The following is a 17,933-nucleotide window of genomic DNA, read 5'->3' as shown; positions in this document are numbered from 1 at the left end:
GTATGTGATAGCTCAAACAGCTACAAAGATGTCTTTGTGCTCCCACAGACTTTCAGCCCTTCTGTTTAATAGTCCTATTGTACTTCCAGAGCGTGGGTGATCAAATAATTTTTGAAACCTGGAATATCTTGCAGAAAGGAATGAAAATTTTTAATGAATAGTTTCTGTGGTCGGGAGTAGTTAAGATTGATAAAGTATACAAATATACATAAATACATAAAGCTTTATCCTTGCGGTTATCACCTAGGTGAGGGAACTGCAGAATTTGAATCTGTAGGAGCAGGGTAATTCCTTCGTTTTCTTAACCCCCGAGGTTCCCAGAACTCTATCCCATAATAATAGCAATACTGGGAGCTTTCATTTATTGAGCACCTACTATGTGCCAGGCACTGGTAGAAGCATTTTACATGTATTAACCCATTTTATTTTTACAACAACCCTATGAATGAAGTACTACTGTTATCCTCATTTTACAGATGAGGAAACTGAGACCCAGAAGGATGATGAACTTTTCCACGGTTATACAGCTATGAATTAGTATAACTAGGATTTGAATGCAGACATTCTGGTTTCAGAGTCCTAACAGCTAAGGCTAAATGCCTTATGAGCAGGTATTTCCTACCCCTGCGGTATAGTTACCTGTGGGAGTTTGGTTTTTAAAATGTCTACCTCTGGAAAGGTTACAGGAATGTTCTACTTGCTCTTGTTTGCAGGTCCTCATGCCCTCCCTTCTCCCCGCCACCTCACTGCCCTCTCCCCACAACATCTGCTGTAGCTTTCTGTTCCTCCTCTCAGATGACCGGGATGCATTAGACTAGGAAAGGGAACCTCTCTAGGTCTCTGGCTGTGTGTGTCATGTTGGGTCAGATGGTTTAAAAAGCATGTGCCTTGAAACGTTTTGCTGGGTGCATTTCTTCCAGGTGACAAGTGCTGTGTTTAATTCTCTGGCCTCTTTAGAATCCTGCCAGAGGTATGGTAAGGGTGAGCTCGAAGGGTACCATTTCAGTTAAAATCATGATGGGGGTTGGGAAGGGCCTAAAGGGGGCAAAGAGAATGGAAATTTCAGACAGCTGTACTGTTTTCTGCATCCTTGAACATGTTGGTTGAACAGTTGCTAAGGGAGGTTCAGGTAGCTGTTCTAGACAGTATGGAAACCCCAAAGGTGAATCAAGTGCCCTCTTGCCTTGAGAGGATAGGTGAAGTAAGGTGTGCTCTGGTGGTTATAATTATGAAATGATGAATTGTCAGATCTGGAAGGGACTTTTGAACTCAACTAGTTCAGCCTCTCATTTTACAGATGAAAACACTGAGGCAGGGAGAATGGGAGTGATTTGTCCAACGTCACATGGTTACTTAGTGAAAAGGGAGTGTTACAGCCACAGGAGAGGGTCATGTAAAATGCACTGGGTATCCAGAAACAGAAGTGATTACTTCCTGCTGAAGTTAAACTCAGTTGAAGCTTAAGATCTTTCAGGACTTTGCTCTCAATACCTTTTCCCAGTGAAATCTTCATGTAGATTTATAATGAGCCAATCATCCCTCCTTGGTTTATTTCTGCCAGTAGAGGTCATTGAGAAGTAATTGGTATAGGATACATGTATCATTAATTATATACTAAATTCATTGACTTCCCAAGCAGTGCTAGTTAATGGCTATCTCCAGTAGGAGGATTGAAATAGTACAGTTTTTAATCAGGAATGGCTTTAGGGAACCATGTGTAAATAGGCAGAGGATTTGATTTTCCTATTCTAGCTTTGCTGGCAATTGCTTGTTCCTCCTAGATATAAAAAAACAAATCTTGCAGGGAAGATATTAACAACCCATGGTTTAATATAGTCCTACATCTTGTTCTTTGATTCGAACCCCTTCAAAAGGATCACCGAAACAGTTACTATTGGTTACTATTTTTGTTTGTTTGGAAGGAAATATTTTCTGTGATACGGTCTTCATAGAAAAAAAACACGGTTCTTAAGAATTTTAACTAGTGCCAACTATTGCAGATTCTTGGTATAATTTCCCAGGTTCCCCATGAAGGACAAAGGAGGAAAAGGAAGAAGAGGCCCATGACTCCTGTTGAGTATGTAGTAGGCTAGAAAGCAGGGACTTTGCAATAATTTTCTTGAAACTCTAGGATTCCCATTTATGTCTCTGACTCCGGAAAAGTTGAATCCACTGAAGGATGGAAATTTGTTTCCATAATTCTTAACTCTATTTCGAAATGAGTAGCTTTATATTTCTTAGCAGCCTTTGAGACCATGAAAAGCTAGAGTGTAATTGCAACTAGAAGTTTTAGAGCACTCATAAGTAAAAAAAAATGCTTCTTAATGTTTTTATTAGTTTCCCAGCAGCCCTGTCTATGGTCCCAAAGCTCATTTGATCTTGTTTGTTTCAGTGTCTCATGCCTTATCTTTGTTATTTTTGAAGTCACTTACACTGCTCAGTAAAACTTGTTTGATAGGTCGCATTTTTTTACCCCCGTGCAATTATTGATATTTATTCAATTAACAGTAAGCATCTACTGTTTGCCAAGCACTCTTCTAGATGCTGAGCATGCAGCAATGAACAAAAATCCCTGCCCTCATGGAGCTTATGTTTTAGCAAAGCGAGACAGGAAAGAAACAAGTAAGCTTGTATAACAAGGGTGAGGCGCAGGTTTACAGTGTTAAATGGGAAAGTCAAGCTTCATTTAGTTGGGTAACATTGGAGCAAAGACTGGAAGGAGTGAGTGAGTGAATATTGAAGGCTCAGAGATGGAACATGACTTTGGGATGTTTCAGAAGCAACAAGTGTGAATAGAATAGAGGCAGAGAAAAAGAAAAGTAACGGAAGTGAAGACAGATAGGCAAGACTAGGGGCGGGACGTGGCGAAAGATAGGGCCTTCTAATATTGTACAGTAGTCCCCCCTTATCCACGGGGGATGCGTTCCAAGACCCCCAGTGGATGCCTGAAACCGCGGATAGTACTGAACCCCATGTAGACTATGTTTTCTCCTATGCATACATACTCATGATGAAGTTGAATTTATAAATTAGGCACAGTAAGGGATTAACAACAGTAACTAATAATAAAATAGAACAGTTATAACAATATACTGTAATAAAAATTCTGTGACTGTGGTCTCTGTCTCAAAATTTCGTATTGTACAAATTTAATACCTTGCCTGTCTGAACTAAACATTTATCACGCACTGTTGCCGTAACTTTTGCAGTTTGTGGTGCAACAACAAAACTAGTGCGAATTTCTTTTTCCTTCTTCACAATTTCACAGATAGAAGATTTGTTCTTACCAAAGATGTTAGCAACCTCAGCGTACAGTTCTTTTTCTTTCCATACTAAGTCGAGAACTTTCACCTTTTCACGTAAAGGAAGAACTTTACAGCTTCTCTTTGGCATGTTGGAATTGCCAGCATCGCTACTCTTATGCTTCGGGGCCATTGCTAAGTAAAATAAGGGTTACTGGAATGCAGGCACTTTGATACTGTGACAGTTGATCTGACAACTAGAGGGCTGCTAAGCAGGCTACACGGGACAAAGGGGTGAGTGACTTTCCAGGCAGGACAGAGCCAGATGGTGCACGATTTCATCATGCCGCTCAGAACGGCGCGCAACTTAAAAAACTTATGAATTGTTTATTTCTGTAACTTTCCATTTAATATTTTCAGACTGCAGTTGACTGCGGGTAACTGAAACCACAGAAAGTGAAACCGCAGATAAGGAGAGGCTACTGTAATACAAATACTGGGCTTATACTTGGAGTGAGATGGAGAACTGTTGCAGTTTGGAGCAGAAAGGAGGCAGCAGTAGAAGCAGGGGAGCTGCAAGAGGCCATTGGGTAATCCAGACTAGAGATGGTGGGCCAGGTTAGAAGAGGCAGAGGAGATGAGAGATGGTTATATCGAGTCCCATATCTTTTCACCAGAAAAGAGTGGCAGTGTCCAGTGCCCGTGAGAAAAGAAGCCTAGCAGTGACATCTCCTAATTGTCAAGAGAAGGCTAGGCCAATAAGAATGCCTGAACTTTTTTTCCCTCTCTCCATAACTTTATTGGGGTATAATTTACATATGATAAACTGCAAATATTTAAAGTCTACAATTTTAAAACTTTTTTTTCCCCCGCAGGTGCATTTTTTAATTAATTAATTAATTAATTATTTTTGGCTGTGTTGGGTCTTCGTTTCTGTGCAAGGGCTTTCTCTAGTTGCGGCGAGCGGGGGCCGCTCTTCATCGTGGTGCGCGGGCCTCTCACTGTCACGGCCTCTCTCGTTGCCGAGCACAGGCTCCAGACGCGCAGGCTCAGTAATTGTGGCTCACGGGCCCAGTTGCTCCGCGGCATGTGGGATCTTCCCAGACCAGGGCTCGAACCCGCATCCCCTTCATTGGCAGGCAGATTCTCAACCACTGCACCACCAGGGAAGCCCAAAAGTGTACAATTTTAGAAGTTGGATGTGAAGTTTGTGGTGGCTCATCAGAAAAGACCAGCCCAGGTGTTCCTTCTGGTGTTATCCCTTCATCATAATCCAGTCTCCTCTGTTGGAGTTTTCAGATTCCTGCATCCCATGTCCGGCTCTTTCCTGATTTGTTTCTTTATTTTGGTGGAGCATATCCTCTAATGGTTTCTTGAGAAAGGGTGCTTAGAAGGTAAATTTTTGAGACCTTGAATGTCTTAAATTATCTTTATTCTACATTAACACGTGTAGATACTTTAGGTATGGAAATCTTGACAGGAAATAATTTTCCTTCAGAATTTTGAGGGCATTGTACCAGTGTCTTTTATCTTCCAGTGTTCATGTTGAGAGCTCTGATTTTTTTGTTTATCCTTTATGTGACTTTTTTGGTTGGATTTTTTTCCTAATGTTTTATAAGTTTGCAGTGATATTTTTTTCATCCATTATACTGGCATTTGGTAGGTCCTTTCCATCTGGAAACTCATGTCCTTCAATGTGAGATATTTTCTTGAATCACTGTATTAATGGTTTCTTTCTCTCCAGTTTTCTCTTCTCTCTAGAATCCATATGGTTTGGTTCTCGAACCTTCTGGACTGTTTCCTCTAATTTTCTTACTTATTCTCTTATTTTTAATCTTTTTGTATTTTTCTAATATACTCTCAGAGGTTTTCTTAACTTTATCTTCCAACTGGTCTATTGAGGTTTTTCTTTTTTAAATTATTGAAATATTACAAACATAAACATGTAGCTTGGTGAATTGTCACAGACCGAACATATATGTGTCACTAGCTCCCAGATCAATAAAGAAAACATTAGTACCCCAGAAATGCTCCCTTCCAGCATATTCTTTTCCCCAACAGTAACCATTGTCTTGACTTCTAAAGCCATGCATTAGTTTTACACATATTTGAATTAGAATTGTAAGCTCTTTGAAGGCATGGTTTGTGTCTTGATCCTTCTTTGTTTGTGCGTAGAATGCAAAATCAGTAAGTATTTTTTTGCCCAAAATCCGTAGGTATCTTTTGTTCTTGAGTAGTTTGTGCTGTTCAACTACATTGTGGCCACTGTCCAATAACTCTTCTGATTTCTGCAACTATGACCTCTGTTTAGTATTAGGATTCTTTTGATTGCAGATAGCAGATACTTGACCTAAACAAGCTTAATTTAAAAAGATAAGGAATTCTTTTATTTAATACTAAGTCTCACTGGCTTCAAGTGGACCTTATTTTGATAGTAATGTGTGGTCAGTTTCAGACTTCTTCCCCTTCATATTTTGGCTCTTTTTGAGCTGTAGCTTTCTTTTCTTGAGGGAAACAAACTTCTCGTGGTCCCCAAATGACCACCTCCAGCTTTTGTGGCCACTCTCTTTTTCAGGAGCTTTGGGAAGGAGAGAAACTGGGTCTTGGACATGTATTTTGAACCCTGGATAAAGCTTTGCCTGAAGCTGGGTTAACAAACCATTATTCTTTTTTGATTAATCCAGTTTGATTCTGGTCTTCTATGCTGTTTACAACATCAGGGTTTCCTCTAAGGCTCCATGACTCTCTCTGTACTTTCCTGAGGTTGCCCACAGAATTGCAACCTCTATTGTTCAAAGCTTTGGTTCGGGGAATGTATTATTTGAGAAGTCTTTCTGCTTCCTCTCCTCATTTCATATTTTATTTCAAATAATGTCGTGGTCTTAAAGCTTTAGCCAAGAGCCCCCAGAGCAGTTTTTCTCTCCTTTTCTCACTTTCCCTTTATTCCCCCAAGTCCATGAAACATGATATAATGAGGTTCTCCTATGTATGTGAATATTTATATCTTAAAAAAACTTTTTTTTCAAATGCTTTATCTGAAAGCTGACAGAGACAGACATCATGTTGAAAGGCTTCAGATTTTTCAGTAAAGAGTTTTCAATATTTCTCCTGAAATCCTAGAAAACTTATAATTAATTTTATAATTTATCTGTGTCAGGGGACTATGTTTGTCCTGATTGCTTGTTTCGAGACATGTTAGAGCAGCTTCTTGTTATAGATTCTGAGCTGAGACTGATTAGGGGTTTTTTTTTGTTTTTTTTTTTTTCTTCCAACTTCTGAATTCTCCATTTCTTCAGACCATTCATTCCTCCGTGGCTGAGTAATATGCTCTGTGTTAGCAGTCAGCTTGACTGCTTGTTCCTCACAGCCAATGAAGGAAAGCGTTTTTAAATGGTAGAGCTCTTTCAGGAAGGCTTCTTCCTGACCCACCCTTCTTTCTAAGGGATAGAATCCTTCAGGAGTGTTTCCCAAATGTTCTCTGGCTTAGGCCATTTGCCATGACTTTGGAAACCTCTCCAGGACAATTATCCAAAGTCTGCGCACAGAAGCATCTACCTTCCCGGGGGATCATTCTGAAAAATAGATCTGACCCTATGAAAAAGTCATTATCAGTGTCTGCCACTGCCCTCAGTATAAGTCTAGCTTGCTTACCATGATTCACAAAACCCGCCATGTCCTGGCCTCTCGCCACCTCTCCAGCCTCTTCACTTGCAAATCCATGTCCTTCATGTAATACTGTTACAACTCAGAATCAGTTATGTTCCTAAACACCCACCATACCATTTCCCTTCTAGAATGTGTCTTCCCAACCTCAACCTCATACCTTCCCCATTCACTTTCTGTCTCCATTTTTTTTTTTAATTTTTATTTATTTATTTATTTATTTTTGGCTGTGTTGGGTCTTCGTTTCTGTGTGAGGGCTTTCTCTAGTTGCGGCAAGTGGGGGCCACTCTTCATCGCGGTGTGCGGGCCTCTCATTATCGTGGCCTCTCTTGTTGCGGAGCACAGGCTCCAGACACGCAGGCTCAGCAATTGTGGCTCACGGGCCTAGTTGCTCCGCGGCATGTGGGATCCTCCCAGACCAGGGCTCGAACCCGTGTCCCCTGCATTAGCAGGCAGATTCTCAACCACTGCGCTACCAGGGAAGCCCCTCTGTCTCCATTTTTAAAAATGATTTCTTGTCCCAGGCGCTGGAATGTCATGGATCAGTGCTGGACAGAGAAAGCATCCTTAGGCTCGGAACACCAGCTGACCCTCTGCAACTTCTGGGTTTCTCCTGCCGCAATATCTGTGACATGGATAGGAAGGGACCTGCTATTTAAGCCCCTCTAGGTATAGGGTTAAGGAAACAGAAAATAGTTGCCAGGTCCAGAGTCTTAGAATTTTAGCACTTGGCTAAGGGAATAGGGAATAGGAAATAGGACTATTTTTTAATGTGTGGTGATGATGAATATATATTTACATATCAGGGAAATTATTGGTATACATTATTAATGGTATATGCTGTTAAATGTGGTAGAAAATTTCAAGTGATATATTTTACTTGATTAGAAATGTCATCTCTTCTTTCGTGCTCAGGCTTCTATCTTTGTTTTCTATGCGACACTGTTTGCATACAGCTTTGTGAATGGAAAACAAAATATTTGATGGCATTTATCTTTTATTAAATGGAATTAATTTTTTCTCAAAAACTAGTTAGTATAAATAAATCAAACTGGTTAACTTGGCGGGGGCAGTTTTGGACATTTTAAACTCCACGTTTAAACTTAGTCTTCTTTTGTATTTTGTCACATCTTTCACTTCTTTAGTAGTTTGGTTAGTGGGAGCTGGGAATGCACCAAACACATTGAGATACTTAAAATCGTTTCAATGTTACTGAAGTTCAAAGGCAAGTAGGAGCCAATTGCCTCTGCTTGTTTCCAAAATAACATAGGGGAACAGTAATCAGTTGCAGTTGCTATAGGTAATTACAAGTTGATTTTATTGAGAAAGTGAGCAGCACTGTATTTATGCAAGAAAAAATTTATCAGACGTACAGCTGCCCTCCTCCCTAGCCAGCTGACGGAGGAAACAAACTTTCAACAAAACATTATTTTAATGAGCACATTGCAAAGGTGCTGGATTTATGGGAGACATCAGGCAACACTGATTGCAATTACTGTCTCTGTTTGTTGTTCAAGACTTTATTGGTGCCATATTGAGAAGAGTGTGAGGATGAGATTTAGAGGGGAAAGTAGTCAACCAGTCTGTTAGCCTATAAAGATGATCCCTTTTTAGAACGTCCATACTTGGTGGCATTAAAACTACCTGAAGGGCTTCCCTGGTGGCGCAGTGGTTGAGAATCTGCCTGCCAATGCAGGGGACACGGGTTCGAGCCCTGGTCTGGGAAGATCCCACATGCCGCGGAGCAACTGGGCCCGTGAGCCACAACTACTGAGCCTGCGCGTCTGGAGCCTGTGCTCCGCAACAGGAGAGGCCGCGACGGTGAGAGGCTCGCGCACCGCGATGAAGAGTGGCCCCCGCTCGCCGCAACTAGAGAAAGCCCCTGCACAGAAATGAAGCCCCAACACAGCCAAAAATAAATAAATAAATAAAGTGTAAAATTAAAAAAAAAAAAAAACTACCTGAAAATCATTGTCTTTGTAGTTTAAAAATCATTTGTTTTTAAAGTTAAGTTGTCGTTGATTTGACCAGAGAGGGACATATGAAAAGTCGTCTTAAAATGTCTCTATTCTTTTTTCTTGGGCTACTTGCTACATCTGTTATCGTTAGGACCCTCTAGAATGAAGCAGCCTGCAAGCCTTGGGGTATCACACATATAATAAATATTGAGTTCTCATATCAATATTCTTTTGCTAAATTGATCTTATCAAATAATTTAGCATTAAATTGCTTTATTATGTTGTATGCTGGTATTAGTCACATGACATTGCTGCCAAAGTCTTGGCTCCCTGTACACCAATGCCGAAATGAGATACGGAGACAGTTTTGGAGGGGAAAGAAAGGGTGGCTTATTCTTTGCCAGGCAAAGCGGGGAACACAGCAGGCTAGCTCCTCAAGAAGTGTGCCCCCTCCTTGGGGAATAGGGAGAGGTCTTATAGTCGGGGCTCGTGGTCAGGGGTATGCAATAAGGATCAAGGCAGTAACAGTCTTGCATTCTTCTTTCTTCTGCAGTTTCAAAAGGGTGGGGGTGCTGACGAGATTAGGGTGTGTGCAGGGTCTCCAGTGGTCTCCTAATCTTGATGAGCTTCTCTGGTCCCTTTAGTCTTGCCTCAGGTGGTTTCCCGGCTACTCCTCCCTTGATTTGCAACTGTTTGCATCTGCCCTTTGGAACTCAGAGAAGGTCATGGAGGCTGGAGTCTTGCCTATAAGAAATGGGGGACAAAAAGGCCTCCATGCCTGGGAGCCCCATACGGCCCCGCTTGGTTTCAACATTAGTACGTGTTAGTCACATTGCATCATTATTACTTTATTTAGCCTCGGCTTCCTCACTAATATGTGGTGTAGGCATCTCTATCAAATCACAGATATCAAGACTCTAGAGCAGCAGTTGGCAAATGTTTTCTGTGTAAAGGACCAGATAGTAAAGATTTTCAGCTTTATGGGCCTTATGGTCTGTGTCTTAGCTGCTCAACCTTGTTGTTATGTGTGAAAGCAGCTGTGGACAGTATGCAAATGAATGGTCCTGACTCTGTTCCTGTTAAACTTTATAAAAGCAGGGGATAGGCCTGATTTGCCTGTAGGCTAGAGCAAGGTTCTTGGACTTGAATGCCTGTAGGGGCTAGGCAGGTACTGCAAAGGAGTCAGGTGGCTGACTGGGGACTGCCACTAGTGCCTTGTCTAAGATGGGCAGCTACTTCTTACCTACAGCCACTTGTGACTGCCCCAGTGATATTTGAGCTTATAATTCAAGAGTAGCTGGAAACTGGTATTTTTACACAAAGCACTTGTATCAGTGGGCAACTAACTCTAGATTTGTTCAGAAAATATAGTGAAGGTCAAGCTATATATCTTCGTGAGCTCTTTTCTGGTCCATAGGATCTAGTTTTGCAAATTCTGGTATTTTCAGGTGTAACTGTGTATTACGTATAACTATATAGTATGTACAGGAACTTCCTGGAAAATGTCATCAGACATGGACAGCAAATATCTAGTTCTGATGCTGCTAGCTCCCTTCAAGTGCCTGTGACAGACATCAGTAATCAGTCATCCCACTCTTTCCTGCTGAGCCTAGAGAAAATTTCAGAGTGATTCTACACCAGGCCTCAGAAAAGCCACAACCAGTGAATTCGTTGTGTCCTCTGATATATAAGGTATTTGTCACTCCTGTTCCAGAGGACTCTCTTTAAAATGTTTTTGGGATTAACCTAGAAAATGGCTTTGGACTTTTTAATTCTATGACTTTAAAGAAATCTAGCTAAAAATTGCTCTTAACTAAAGAGTATTTGAGAAAATATGTATCAGAAATAACGCATATGACAAAAGGTAAGATTCTGTTCTATGGCAGTATCAGATTTTATTTTATTTTATTGAATAAATTTATTTATTTTATTTATTTATTTTTGGCTGCATTGGGTCTTCATTGTGGTGCGCAGGCTTCTCATTGTGGTGGCTTCTCTTGTGGAGCACAGGCTCTAGATGCGCGGGCTCAGTAGTTGTGGTGCACAGGTTTAGTTGCTGCACGGCATGTGGGATCTTCCCGGACCAGAGCTTGAATCCGTGTCCCCTGCATTGGCAGGCAGATTCTTAACTACTGTGCCACCAGGGAAGTCCCAGATTTTAGATTCAAACTTAGAGAATTGAAGATCTCCACAGTTGCATGTGTCCATAAAGGTTCTGGTAGCATTCCTTCTTTGAAGAGACCATGAACTTGGATTTCTGGTCTAATTTTTTTTCACCATACCTGTGCAAAGTAATGGGAACAAATAGTTATAAAGGGGAGTTTCTTTTTCCTTTCTCTTACTGCCTCTGACCCTGGTGCACAGTTACTGGAGAGTAAGATGTTCAGAATTTAGGGGCTCTGTATGTGAATATGTGCCATCTGGGAGCACATACTTTTGGATTGTGTATGTGGCATGCACATGATGCAGCCGAAGTAAAACATGCTTTATTGTCCATTTTGATGGCATAAAACTTTACATCTTTTGTACTCTGCCCTCTGTGAGTCTAAACCGTACTTGTCTTTCAAGTTTGATCTTCTCCAAGAATTCTGCTCTACCCATTCTAATCCTCATTGAACCTGTCTCTTCTCTAGATTTCTTTAATATTGAGAACTGTCCTAATTTAGCAGTGCCACGCTTTATTACGTTATTTGATTTAATTTGCATTTGTTTCCCCCCCCCCCCCATAATTAACATTTTCTTTTCCTGCCATCTAGCATAGTAAGGACCGGGAATGGTGTGAACTGAAAGAACATTTTGTTTTTAAGCAGGCAATTTAGTACAGATGTTCATTGGATGCTTTTTATATGCCAGTCACTGGGGCTCTAAATGTGGATGAAACAGAAAAATGGACCCTGCCCTTGAAGACCAGAGTCTAGTGGATTAAAGTCTAATGGAATTTAAAATGTTCCCTTTTTTCGTTATCAGTGATGAACATTTACAACTCCCCTGGAAGGAAAGCTCCCCTGGGCCTAGGTCTTTGTTTCATTTACTGATATACCCCAAGTGCCCAGGTCAGTGCCTTATATACAGTAACTGCTCAGTAAATATTTCTTAGGTGAACTTTTACAAGTTTTTATGTAAGTGCAGGACTATTAGTGTAGGTGAACCATAGTGTGTGCCTTCCACTTCCTTTACGTCTCTCCCACTCCTTATCCCAGCCATGTAGTTCTCTGCCCAGAAAAGTCAGTCTTGACTTTCCTTCCAGAAATATTATGTGTACGTATACTTACATGTGTGTGTTTGTATTTTTTACACAAATTATAGCCTATTCCTTTCTTTCCCTTAAAAATATATCAGATAGTTCTCTATCAGGGCATACTCATATTACTTTTAGTGGCTATATAGTATTTATTACTTGGACATTTCATAATTTATTAAACCAGAAACTTATTGATGGATATTTGGGTTATTCTGATCTTTTGCTCTTATAAACAGTATTACAGTAAATATCCTCACTCAATTTGCGACCTCTGCAAGTAGGAATTTTAATATACATTCCTAAAAGTGGAATTGTGGAATTCTTTTAAGTTCAGAGGGTTTATGTATTTGTAATTTTGATAGGAATTGCCAAATAGTCTTCTACAGAGAATATGAATGTGCCATTTTGCTGCACTCTTACTAATACCATATTTTATCAAAGTGCTTGATTTTTTTGTGATCTGATAGGTGAAAAATATCTATTATGGCTTTGTATTTCTCTTACATAAATAAGTTTGAACATCTTTTTATATGTTTACAAACTCATTTCATTTTATGTGTTCTGTCTTTATAACTTTTGCCCATTTTTCTATGTGATAATTGATCTTTATCTTATTGATGTGTAGGAGTTCTTTGTATAGTTAAAAAAAAAATTCCATGTCTGTGCTTGCTTGTTTATATTTCTATGTGAATTATAGAATCAGCTTGTCTAGTGACCTGCCCCACTCACCTAAAAAATCAATCCTGTTGGTATTTTTGTTGTGTTTGTGTCAAATTTATAGATGATTTAGGGAGAACCGGCATTTCCATGATGTTTCGTCTTATTTCCCAAGAACATAATGTGTCTTTACATTTGTTTAAGTGAGTCATTGTTGTGATAAAGGGCATTGTCTTAACTTTGGAACTGTTTCTAATGTTTCCCTATTAAAATATGCTGGCTTTGGGATTGAGATAGATCTGTATTGTATCAGGTTAAGGAACTAGCCACCCATTGCTATCTTATTGAGGTTTTGACCACGAAAGGATATATTTTGTCACGTACTTTTGTGTAATTCTGGTGACTCATATATCTGTTGTTTGTTTGTTTTCATCTATGAATATGATGAATTTTAAGTATAGACTTTTGCATATTGAGCTATCCTTGTACTCATGGAATAAGTACTTGGTCATGGAAAGTTATCCTTTTAATATGCTGCTGGATTTGGATTCTGGTTTCTTATATAGATCTTCCATGACTTACAATGGGGTTATCTCCCAATAAGCCCATTGTAAGTTGAAAATATCATAAGTCACAGCTGCATTTAATACACCTAACCTACCGAACATCATAGCTTAGCCTAGCCTGCCTTAAACCTGCTCAGAACACTTACATTAGCCTACAGCTGAGCAAAATCATCAAACACAAAGTATATTGTAATAGAGTGTTGAATATCTCATGTAACTTATTGAATATTGTACTGAAAGTGAAAATGAGAATGGTTGTATGGGTACAGAATGGTTGTAAATGTATTAGTTCTCCACCCTTCTGATCACGTGGCTGACTTGGAGCTGCCTCTGCCCAACATCACAAAGGAGTATTGTTCTGCATGTCGCTAGCCTGGGATAGGATGAAATTCAAAATTCGAAGTATGGTTTTGACTGAATGCATGTTGCTTTCACACCATTGTAAAGTTGAAAAATCGTTAAGTTGGGTACCGTCTGTACTGTATTTAAGAATTATGCATTGATTTTCAGATGTGAGACTGGTGTGTGTGTGTGTGTGTGTGTGTGTGTGCGTGCACTTGCTTTGGATTTTGATATGTATTTTGTCTTTATGAAAAGAATTTGGACACTTTTCCTTTTCTGTGCTCTTGAACAATTTACAGTGGATTGAAATTACCCACTTCTTAATTTTTTGATAGAATTCTCCTTTGCAGCTCTCTACTCCTGTGTTCTTTGACAACTACCTCTATACCTTCTTTGGCTTTTTTTAGCTTTTCTACCTCTTTTGGGGTCAATTTTGGTCATTAATGTTTTCCTAAAAACCTATCCAGATTTTCTAATTTAGTTACATAGAATTGAACAAAATAAACTTCTTTCATTTTCTTTGGTATCTGTGGTTATTTCCTCACCATTTTCAGATTTTTTTGATTAAAAAATAAATGACATGTTAAAAATATTCTAAAGGATGCGTTTTTTAAAAAAATATGACGTAAAAAGAGTATATAGTTCACTTATCCATATTTTATTAAAACCTCAGTTATTCCTAAGGTAACTGTTATGAAACCCAGAACTTTAGATGAAACATTTCCTTTCTGACAACTCTCTTCTCTTTTGACAGGCCCTGACGAGGAAAGTGAGGATGACCCTCAACTCGAAGGCAGAGATCCTGATATTTGGCACGTTGGTTTTAAGATCTCATGGGACATAGAGACACCTGGTTTGGCGATACCCCTTCACCAAGGAGACTGCTATTTTATGCTTGGTAATTGGGAGGATCAAAGCTATACTGATGCTCTAGTGTCTAGGTTTTAGATTATTGGGTACATATTTTGCATATGTCTTTTAAATTAAACTTTTCAGGTTTTTTATAGTGATAATAAAACATCTACATGTGACTAGGTTTTTTTAAAAGATACTGCTAATTTTTATTTTTATTTTTTTGAACTTTATTTTATTTTTTATACAGCAGGTTCTTATTAGTTATCTGTTTTATACATATTAGTGTATATATGTCAATCCCAATCTCCCAATTCATCCCACCACCACCACCACCCTGTCACTTTCCCCCCTTGGTGTCCATACGTTTCTTCTCTACATCTGTGTCTCTATTTCTGCCTTGCAAACTGGTTCATCTGTACCATTTTTCTAGATTCCACATACATGCATTAATATACGATATTTGTTTTTCTCTCTCTGACTTACTTCACTCTGTAGGACAGTCTCTAGATCCATCCACGTTTCTACAAATGACCCAATTTCGTTCCTTTTTATGGCTGAGTAATACTCCATTGTATATATGTACCACATCTTCTTTATCCATTCATCTGTCGATGGGTATTTAGGTTGCTTCCATGACCTGGCTATTGGAAATACTGTTGCAATGAACATTGGGGTGCATGTGTCTTTTTGAATTATGGTTTTCTCAGGATATGCCCAGTAGTGGGATTGCTGGGTCATATGGTAATTCTATTTTTAGTTTTTTAAGGAACCTCCATACTGTTCTCCATAGTGGCTGTATGAATTTGCATTCCCATCAACAGTGCAAGAGGGTTCCCTTTTCTCCACACCCTCTCCAGCATTTGTTGTTTGTAGATTTTCTGATGGCACCCATTCTAACTGGTGTGAGGTGATACCTCATTGTAGTTTTGATTTGCATTTCTCTAATAATTAGTGATGTTGAGCATCTTTTCATGTGCTTCGTGGCCGTCTGTATGTCTTCTTTGGAGAAATGTCTATTTAGGTCTTCTGCCCATTTTTTTTTTTTTAATTTTATTTATTTATTTATTTTTGGTTGTGTTGGGTCTTCGTTTCTGTGCGAGGGCTTTCTCTAGTTGCGGCAAGTGGGGGCCACTCTTCATCGTGGTGCGCGGGCCTCTCACTATCGCGGCCTCTCCTGTTGCGGAGCACAGGCTCCACACGTGCAGGCTCAGTAATTGTGGCTCACGGGCCCAGTTGCTCCGTGGCATGTGAGATCTTCCCAGACCAGGGCTCGAACCCGTGTCCCCTGCATTGGCAGGCAGATTCTCAACCACTGCGCCACCAGGGAAGCCCCAGTTTTTGATTGGGTTGTTTGTTTCTTTAATATTGAGCTGCATGAGCTGTTTATACATTTTGGAGATTAATCCTTTGTCCATTGATTCATTTGCACAAATTTTCTCCCATTCTGAGAGTTGTTTTTTCGTCTTGTTTATAGTTTCCTTTGCTGTGCAAAAGCTTTTAAGTTTCATTAGGTCCCATTTGTTTATTTTTGTTTTTATTTCCATTACTCTAGGAGGTGGATCAAAAAAGATCTTGCTGTGATTTATGCCAAAGAGTGTTCTTCCTATGTCTTCCTCTAAGAGTTTTATAGTGTCCGGTCTTACATTTAAGTCTTTAATCCATTTTGAGTTTATTTTTGTGTATGGTGTTAGGGAGTGTTCTAATTTCATTCTTTTACATGTAGCTGTCCAGTTTTCCCAGCACCACTTATTGAAGAGACCGTCTTTTCTCCATTGTATATTCTTGCCTCCTTTGTCATAGAATAGTTGACCATAGGTGCATGGGTTTATCTCTGGGCTTTCTGTCCTGTTCCATTGATTTATATTTCTGTTTTTGTGCCAGTACCATATTGTCTTGATTACTGTAGCTTTGTAGTATAGTCTGAAGTCAGGGAGTGTGATTCCTCCAGCTCCATTTTTTTCCCTCAAGACTGCTTTGGCTATTCGGGGTCTTTTGTATCTCCATACAAATTTTAAGATTTTTTTGTTCTAGTTCTGTAAAAAATGCCATTGGTAATTTGATAGGGATTGCACTGAATCTGTAAATTGCTTTGGGTAGTATAGTCATTTTCACAGTATTGATTCTTCCAATCCAAGAACATGGTATATCTCTCCATCTGTTTGTGTCATCTTTGATTTCTTTCACCAGTGTCTTATAGTTTTCTGAGTACAGGTCTTTTACCTACTTAGGTAGGTTTATTCCTAGGTATTTTATTCTTTTTGTTGCAGTGGTGAATGGGATTGTTTCCTTAATTTCTCTTTCTGATCTTTTGTTGTTAGTGTATAGGAATGCAAGAGATTTCTGTGCATTAATTTTGTATCCTGCAACTTTACCAGATTCATTGATTAGCTCTAGTAGTTTTCTAGTGGCATCTTTAGGATTCTCTATGTATAATATCATGTCATCGGCAGTGACAGTTTTACTTCTTCTTTTCCAATTTGTATTCCTTTTATTTCTATTTCTTCTCTGATTGCTGTGGCTAGGACTTCCAAAACTATGTTGAATAATAGTGGCGAGAGTGGACATAATTGTCTTCTTCCTGATCTTAGAGGAAATGCTTTCAGTTTTTGACCATTGAGAATGATGTTTTCTGTGGGTTTGTCATATATGGCCTTTATTATGTTGAGGTAGGTTCCCTCTATACCCACTTTCTGGATAGTTTTTATCATAAATGTGTGTTAAATTTTGTCAAAAGCTTTTTCTGCATCTATTGAGATGATCATATGGTTTTTATCCTTCAGTTGTTAACATGGCGTATTACATTGATTGATTTGCATATATTGAAGAATCCTTGCATCCCTGGGATAAATCCCACTTGATCATGGTGTATGATCCTTTTAATGTGTTGTTGGATTCTGTTTGCTAGTATTTTGTTGAGGTTTTTTGCATCTATATTCATCAGTGATATTGGTCTGTAATTTTCTTTTTTTGTAGTATCTTTGTCTGGTTTTGGTATCAGGGTGATGGTGGCCTCATAGAATGAGTTTGGGAATGTTCCTTCCTCTGCAAGTTTTAGAAGACTTTGAGAAGGATGGGTGTTAGCTCTTCTCTAAATGTTTGATAGAATTCATCTGTGAAGCCATCTGGTCCTGGACTTTTGTTTGTTGTAAGATTTTTAATCACAGTTTCAATTTCAGTACTTGTGATTGGTCTGTTCATATTTTCTGTTTCTTCCTGGTTCAGCCTTAGAAGTTTATACCTTTGAAAGAATTTGTCCATTTCTTCCAGGTTGTCCATTTTATTGGCATAGAGTTGCTTATAGTAGTCTCCTATGATGCTTTGTATTTCTGCATTGTCTGTTGTAACTTCTCCTTTTTCATTTCTAATTTTGTTGATTTGAGTCCTCTCCCTCTTTTTCTTGATGAGTCTG

At 39.2% G+C, this 17,933-nt stretch overlaps 1 protein-coding gene across 1 annotated transcript in view; it reads left to right on the top strand.

The window, feature by feature from the left end:
* FTO (FTO alpha-ketoglutarate dependent dioxygenase) overlaps nucleotides 1–17,933 on the top strand; it is a 371,459-nt gene that overhangs the window by 113,469 nt on the left and 240,057 nt on the right. Inside the window, exon 4 of the mRNA XM_068528237.1 lies at nucleotides 14,424–14,567. Within this exon, the coding sequence (XP_068384338.1) occupies nucleotides 14,424–14,567 (144 nt within the window). The remainder of the gene's footprint in view (nucleotides 1–14,423; nucleotides 14,568–17,933) is intronic.

The sequence above is a fragment of the Eschrichtius robustus genome, chromosome 19, assembly GCF_028021215.1.
Source record: "Eschrichtius robustus isolate mEscRob2 chromosome 19, mEscRob2.pri, whole genome shotgun sequence".
NCBI classification, from domain to species: Eukaryota; Metazoa; Chordata; class Mammalia; order Artiodactyla; family Eschrichtiidae; genus Eschrichtius; species Eschrichtius robustus.
The sequence above is the reverse complement of the archived record's forward strand: the minus strand, read 5'-3'. Positions and strand labels throughout refer to the sequence as shown.